The sequence below is a fragment of the Boleophthalmus pectinirostris genome, unplaced genomic scaffold (genome assembly GCF_026225935.1).
Source record: "Boleophthalmus pectinirostris isolate CB_2022bp ecotype Guang Dong unplaced genomic scaffold, ASM2622593v1 HiC_scaffold_22, whole genome shotgun sequence".
Classification (NCBI taxonomy): Eukaryota; Metazoa; Chordata; class Actinopteri; order Gobiiformes; family Gobiidae; genus Boleophthalmus; species Boleophthalmus pectinirostris.
In genome coordinates, this window is record NW_026571190.1 from 249,627 (window position 1) to 257,500 (window position 7,874).

The window sequence follows — 7,874 nt, forward strand, 5'->3', positions numbered from 1 at the left end:
AGCAAATCAAGTAATCCAAAGTATTCAGATTGCGTTACCTTAAGTAACTTAATGGATTTCGTTACAAACTACATTTTGGGGTATGTAATCTGTAATCTGTAGGGGAATACATTTTAAAAGCAACCTTCCCAACACTGTATATGTTATTGAAAAACACAGAGGCACAGAGAGAGAATATAATATCAAAATCCAAATAGGCACCGAGACTGTTTTTGATTGGTGTTATTTGAAATAAACTTTAAATAAAGTACTGGAAATAGAGGTCTTTTTGTTTGACACTAATATGGAATAAAAAAACAAAACAAAACTAAACAAAACAAAAAATTTACATTTTCCTATATTTGTGCTCCACAGTTGGCAGGCGGCAGTAGCGCGTCTTCCGGCCCAGTGCAGAAGGAGACCCGGATGCGGAAGTGTAGTCCTGTGTGTTGTTGTGAGGGTTTGTGTACAAATGACTCCTTAACGACCGCTGATCCGAGGGTCCTGTGTGCAAAAGCAGCTCCCGGTCCAGTCTGCGGGTCTGTGGGGACGAAGAGGGGGCCAGAGTGAAGACAGCAGGCTTTGAAGGAGCGCGTTTGGACAAGAGGACGGTCAGTAGTGACAACGCGCTAAGTGCTAAAGCTAACGAGTGCCTGAATGGGACATTATGGTACACTTTTCAGACACCTTTTCTCACGCGTTTATGTGCAGTATACTTTAGAGTGGCTTTGAGAGGGACGATCTGGTTGGTGGTTTCTTTATTTAGCCAGTCAGATTTAGATCTAATAGATGATGATGATGATGAGGCGAACGTTGCTGTTGGTATTTGCCACATAATGTTCTAGTTCATGTTCTAGAATCTCTGATCAGCTGGGTGCAGAGTAGCACACCATAGAAGAGGCTCTATTTTTGTACGTGACTAACTAACAAAAAACTCCACACATGCTGATCCCAGGTTTGAGGTCCTGAAGGTAGATTTTTGCAGAAACTGTACAAATATCTGTAAATGCACAAGCTTTTCTAATATGTTATTTTCAGCTCAAAATATTAATGGTAAAAATAATTAGATTTAGAGGTACCAGACTAGACCTTTGGGCAAATTAAAATTGGCATTAGCAGAGGCTGGAATTCTACTGTCTGTCCGTCAGTACATAGCACATGCATTCTGGATCTTAACATATCTGTTTATAATGGCCTCCAAGAGCATCACAAAGCTCTGAAATCCATGTATCATTCGTTCATTCGTTTTTCAATATAAAACCAAAAATAAGAAAATGAAAAAACAACAGTTTTCTTCATTATTTGTCTCCAAAACCAAAATAAAAAAAACGGATAACGATTAGTTTTTTCAGTTTTTGATTTTTTGTTTAAATGAAGAATGGAAAAAACGGATAACGGCCGTTTCCAATTTACGTGACTTCCATGACTGCGATGCCGGACTTTTGCACCACATACAGACTGAACCAGGACTGATCCAGGTCCGGGACCAGACCGGGACCAGAGCAAGACTCAGACCGGGACTGAGACCGGGACAGACCTGGACCAGACCGGGACCAGAGTGGGACTGAGACCGGGACCAGAGTGGGACTGAGACCGGGACCAGAGTGGGACTGAGACCGGGACAAGACTGGGACTGAGACCGGGACAAGACTGGGACTGAGACCGGGACAAGACTGGGACTGAGACCGGGACAAGACTGGGACTGAGACCGGGACAAGACTGGGACTGAGACCAGGACAAGATTGGGACTGAGACCGGGACTGAGACCGGGACAAGACTGGGACTGAGACCGGGACAAAACTGGGACTAAGACCGGGACAAGACTGGGACCAGACCGGGACCAGAGCGGAAATGAGACCGAGACCAGCGGTCCGAGCGGTTCCATGTCATGCGTCTGCGCACTGGTTCCGTGCGGGGAAAGTGAGAATGCGCTGTGGACTGCAGGTCCGGATGGGCTGCTCCTGTCCTCCGTGCTCAAGAACCACGGCTGGTTCCGAGGTGGTGCAAAGCATCCAATTGACGCTTTCACACCAACGAAAACGAACCGAACTAAGAGCTTTTGGTTCAAATGGACGAGGTCCGGGACCAGACCGGGACCAGAGCGGGCCTGAGACCGAGACAAGACCGGGACCAGAGTGAGCCTGAGACCGAGACAAGACCAGGACCAGACCGGGACCAGACCGGAGGCTCAGAGCCCACAGCAGGGCCGGAGCTCGAAGCTGAGGCTCGGAGTCAAAGCTTGGAGTCCGCCCTGGTCCCGGTCTGGTCCCGGTCTCAGTTCGGCTCTGGTCCCGGTCTGGTCCCGGACCTGGATCGCACCTGGATCAGTCCTGGTTCAGTCCGTACGCGGTGCAAAAGTCCGGCATCGCAGTCACAGAAGTAAAGCTCGTTATCCGTTTTTTCCATTCTTCATTTAAACACAAAATCGAAAACTGAAAAAACGAATCGTTATCCGTTTTTTCGTTTTGGTTTTGGAGACAAATAATGAAGAAAACTGTTGTTTTTTCATTTTCTTATTTTTGATTTTATATTGAAAAATGAATGAATGAATGATACACGGATTCTCTGACCCCAGGACCCACAGAAAGCTGCCACAGGTCTGTTGTAGGGCTGGGTATCATTCAGAAGATGTAAATAAATACCTTGATCCATAGACCACAATATCTCAATAAAGTGAGCTTTTAATTCGATACGATTCAATACGATGTATTTCAATTCGGGTCGATATGGTTCAACAAAAAAATAAAGGCTAAATGGCTGTGATAAAAAAAAGGCTTTGTTAAACCTCTTCTTGTGCAAAGTTAAAATGAAATGCACTCATTTTAATCATCAAAACAATGAAATGTCAAATGTGTCGCTTAAACGAGTTTCCTTCCCCTAAACAAACAACAAAACTGTAGCTGTAACAAAATAATTTAGTGAAATATACCAAAAAATACTCTTGGTGATATATCAGCCCACCATATCGATACTCTATCATCATTAAAGTATACGATATATCAGTATTTCAATATTTTTGCATACCCCTAGTCTGCAAATAATTTTTTTTCCATTACCTGAAGAACGTTTCCAGATTTCACCAATGATGTGGTGCCCCAGGTGCCCTTAGGCTGCCACAGTAGCCCTTGGGACTTTTTCTAATAATAGAAACTTTTTTTTTTTTGCCATCCAGTGGTTTCTGTTCATGTCTGGTCACTATTAGTTTATTAGTTTGTGGTAGGGTATCAATAATCATTATGATGAATCTTCTCACAATAACTGTATTAATAAAAGGTGATAAAAGTCTCACTTTTGTGCCAGACCTTGTTAATATAATTAGGCATTGTAATTACAGAAATACTTCCAATAATCTGAGCTATAAGTACAGCCTCTTATGTTATATGTATAGTGCATCTTAACTCTTGATGTCTTTGTAGAACTGGTGATGGCAGCGACCACCGAGGGGAAGAAGGAAGAGGCTGACTACAAGAGGCTGCACAACTTCCCTCTGATCAGGGTCGGTTATCTACAGAGAAAATCACCTCATACTGATACTTTTCACATGAAGTCTGGAACTAACTGGATACACTGCTCTGTTTTAAACTCAATTACTCAAGTTAGACTTTAAAGGGTCCATATTATGCTATTTTCTGATTTCTGGTATAATGTTGTTTCCGCATCACAAACGGACCTGGAGTTGTGTTTTGTTTCATTCATACATGTTTAACACACAAACCTGCATATTTAGGCTGAAAACACTCTGTTTCACCTTGTGATGTCATGTGGTAATACAGGACGCGCTCCACTGTGCTATTAAACTCCATACACCTTCGCTAGAATCATTTGGATGATTTCAGACCTGGAACTGAGAATCACTCCTGAAAAAAGGCAAAGAGCTGTTAACTTGAAAACTACCATATGACATCACAAGGTGAAACAGGGCATTTTGAGCTTTGCAGAAGTAGACACACTAATAATGCAGTATTAATCAAACAAGTTAGAATGAAACAAACACAACTCCAAGTATGTTTTTGGTGAGTTAACAACATTATAACACATGAACAACAACAGGAGATCTGGTTTGTACTGTTCACAAGGTTCACATTGCCATTGACTCACCAGTTTGTCTCCATGACAATGTTTTTGCTAAAATATCCACTGTATCGAATTTAACTTAATTTTAATCTATCTTACATTCATTCATTAAAATGTTTTGAATTGCCAAAAATACCTAAACAACAATAAACAGATCTTACCAGTAATTTGACCTGTTGGTGTCTCTAGGTCTTCATGGAGATAGCCAAGTTCAGTGCATTGCTGTCAATAACCCTAACCCTAACCCATGTAGAGCAAAGCAATTACAGTATAAAGCCAGCTGGCACCAGCCCATAGATTCACTTGTCGCACTGACCTTTTTCAGTTCAGTTCAGTTCAGTTTATTTGCCATTTGCAGTATAAATCCACATTGGAAAAAAAAGTGTAAGAAGCCCAGAGTGCACAGAATTCATATACACGTTCGAATGGATAAATTAAAATATATAAAAAAATCTAACACCTTGCTGTTATAGGAAACATTTGAATGCATGAAGATTGTTCAAAAGATATTTTGTTTTAAATTGTTAATTGTTATGGTAAGGGGCCAAATATGTCATTCTGAAATCCATTAATGATGTAAATGTAAACATCCAAACTATTTAAGGGATGCAACAAGATCTCACAAGATAAAATTGTAAAATATTTTGTACCTTCAAAAAAGGTGAGTTAAAGCTTTTTGTTAAGATGTAGTTCTGAAATGACAGCAAAAATATTAAAGAAAATCAAACTTGTGAACTTAAACGGCACAATTATTTTTTATAGATCAGGTCTGAATCTCATCACATTGTAATAGTCATGTCAATTACTATTTCATCTTTGAAGTGTTTCTCTTTATGTACCTCTTGTATATAGCCCAGATTTGTATTACAGTATTTCTATATTTTATTTACTTAAATACATCGGTGTAATTATGCCTTATTTGAGGCCAGTCTCTTGCTATGTTTGCTACTTACTACTTTTGAATATATTATTACCATTTATATTTTTGCTCCATGTTATTACAGTATATTATGTTATTATATATATTCGCAAGCTACTGTTTCCAAATAATTTAATAATAAGTAGTGGATCAATCAAGTTTGTCTAAGTCTGTGCCCTTCTTGCCCCACAGCACACAGACATGCCAGAGGAGATGCGGGTGGAGACGATGGAGCTATGTGTGACAGCCTGTGAAAAGTTTGCTACTAACAATGAGGTGGGTATCAGATACTTCTCCTTGCGTGTGGACATTTGAGAGGAGCACTTGCATGTTCCGTAGTCCCTTCCATGGTTGACCTTAAAGGCACAATATGGAACTTTCTGTAGGTGGCTTATTACCTATTGTCTCCTGCATGATTCTATTGAAATAGAAATTTAAATCATACCCCTGGAACATTCTCCTTGGAGATAAATACTGTATGTTTTATGCGATTGATAAGTGCATATGAAGACTAGATTGCACATACAGTACTAATTTCTCTAAAACATAGTCAAAGATCCTATATTACACAAAATTGACTCTTGTGAACTTTAATGTTGTTTTTACCTTCTCAAAAAACATACACTGAGTTATGTTTTGTTTCATTCACACATGTTTGAGTAACCCTTTATTATTAGTCTGTCTACATCCCCCAAAGCTCAAAATGCTCTGTTCCACCTTATGATGTCATGAAGCAGCAGTTTTCAAGTGAACCACAACTTCTAATAAGTTTGTTAGAAATTTGCAATACCAGTGCTGAAATTATCCAAATGATTCTAGAGAATGTCTATGGAGGTTAAAAACACAATGGAGCACTTCTTGTATTGACACATGACATCACAAGGTGGAACAGTGTTTTTTTTTTTTTCATTTTAAGAGAACTCAGCCTGAATGCAAGGCTTGTGTGTTAAACATGTGTGAATGAAACAAAACACAACTCCTGGTATGTTTGTGGTGAGGAAACAATATTATAACATAGATCCGAAAATAGCCTAATATGTGCCCTTTAACATCATTATATAGATTTAACTAATAATCTTGCCTGTTTTATTCTAGTTTCATGATTTTGTTTAATAATTTTACTTGGGCATGTGCAGCACACAGGGGCTTAAACCACAATTACCAAACAGATTTGGCCATAGACTGTTTTGAAATGGACAAAGGGAGTGTGTCGTCACCCACAGGGTTCGGCTCCAGTCAAATCATGACTCATAGAGGCTTGCAGTTATAGGAGTGAATTTGGAGCCGAGTTCCATATTAGGAATAGGAATTGATTTACGGACAAAATAGTGGAATGATACTGCTAATATGAAAAAGGCACAGTTCACACTTAGTGCAGTTCAATAGACCTAGCTAACAAACAGAAACTGTAAACAAGTAGGTGGATTAGTTTCACACTAGTTTCAGTGTAGTTAGCTCCTTCCTTCAGGCAGATATAAGGCAGTTTCCACCAACGTCTGACCAGAACTGAAGAAGCAGCTTGGATGAGCTGCGAAAAATATTCATTCAAAAAACATTGTCCAGTTGACAGTACAGAATTGGATTTCTCTTTTGTGATGGATCCTACAACTTTTAGAATTCATGCTACTTCCTGTATCTTACAATTTTTTGTTTTCTTCTTTTCTTCACAAACTGCCACTTAACTGATGTAAAGCTATGATAACATTTGCCAAATACTATCCCACCAAACCAAGTCCTAATTGGAAAAATATATGAATGTGTTAAATGTACTTTTAAGGGATGTCACTTCCGGGTCCAACTGGACTGACCCAACTCATTTCTAGCTTTGTTTTTTCCCCCTTATTCATCAAACAAGATACAGTTACCTTTCAAAATGTAAGTTTAATCACAAATTGATAAATAATGTCATAATAATCTAACATAACATAGTATTGTCAACATATCTATATCTCTCTGCCAGTCTCTGCTAAGCCTAGCTTAGCCTAGTGTCTTACCTCACACTTGTACACTTCCTGTCACACTTATAAACTTGTTGGTTTTAAATAACTGCAACCCTCTTTAAACACAAGATGTGTTTCTGCTAAAAAAAAAGAGGGAACTGTAAACTTTTTTTTTTCCCCCATTGACTGATCCTTCCATGGAAAAGGGCAGGTTTAGCAGCCTAAGCCAAGTAATAGGTTTGTGGACATGTAAGATTTCTTTTCTGCATATAATATAAACACACAACCCAAATATTGCATCTGATTTTTGGTATCTGTTTTTACTGAACATGTTACTGTACCTATTGTTTTGATTACACATTGTTGCTGTTGTAAAAGAAAAATTAAATTTGGTCAACTGGACAAAGGCAGTGTTCCCTGGCAATTCGATCAGACATGAAGAAGCAGCTTAGATGAGCTGCAAAATTCACTCAAAAAAACTTTTGTCCAGCTGCTATGTGTCCTACCTGGATGCCTGAGGGGTTACACATTGTTGCTGTTGTTGTTTCTGTCCAGAGCGCTGCAAAGATGATCAAAGAGTCCATGGACAAAAAATTTGGCAGCTCGTGGCACGTGGTCATTGGTGAGGGCTTCGGCTTTGAGGTGACCCACGAGGTGAAGAACCTGCTGTACATGTTCTTTGGAGGCAGTCTGGCTGTGTGTGTGTGGAAGTGCTCCTGATGCCCCCCGGCACAGGCTGAGGCAGCACACATGGACCTCCTAGCATCTCGGTTGCTACCTTATAAAACCCAAAGAGCGGAGGACATGCCGTATCTAGTATCGGGAACGCCCATGGTACCAGAGGACAGTTGAACGTGGTGTCAAGACAGACCCCATACTTAGTGCTGCACAACTGATCACAAAATTATTTCACAGATTCTTTTTTTCATAGAATTTTAAATAAAAATCTGTTGTCACTTGAA

At 39.7% G+C, this 7,874-nt stretch overlaps 1 protein-coding gene across 2 annotated transcripts; it reads left to right on the forward strand.

Moving 5' to 3' along the window:
* The first annotated feature begins 386 nt into the window (after window positions 1-386).
* On the forward strand, window positions 387-7,874 carry LOC110168249 (dynein axonemal light chain 4). Of its 2 annotated transcripts, none has more exons than XM_055158618.1 (4): window positions 387-649; window positions 3,396-3,475; window positions 5,165-5,248; window positions 7,468-7,874. In XM_055158618.1, exons 1-4 carry the CDS (start codon window positions 637-639, stop codon window positions 7,630-7,632), a joined length of 342 nt encoding a protein of 113 aa, XP_055014593.1. In that variant the 5' UTR covers window positions 387-636; the 3' UTR covers window positions 7,633-7,874. The 2 variants fall into 2 exon arrangements, with proteins under 2 accessions (XP_055014593.1, XP_020789337.1); XM_020933678.2 differs by having other exon boundaries at window positions 387-590.

Excerpts from the sequence above, each read along its gene's own strand:
- LOC110168249 (XM_055158618.1), top strand. Across the intron at positions 3,476-5,164 it reads ACAACTTCCCTCTGATCAGG|CACACAGACATGCCAGAGGA; the intron begins GTCGGTTATCTA and ends CTTGCCCCACAG. Across the intron at positions 5,249-7,467 it reads AGTTTGCTACTAACAATGAG|AGCGCTGCAAAGATGATCAA; the intron begins GTGGGTATCAGA and ends GTTTCTGTCCAG.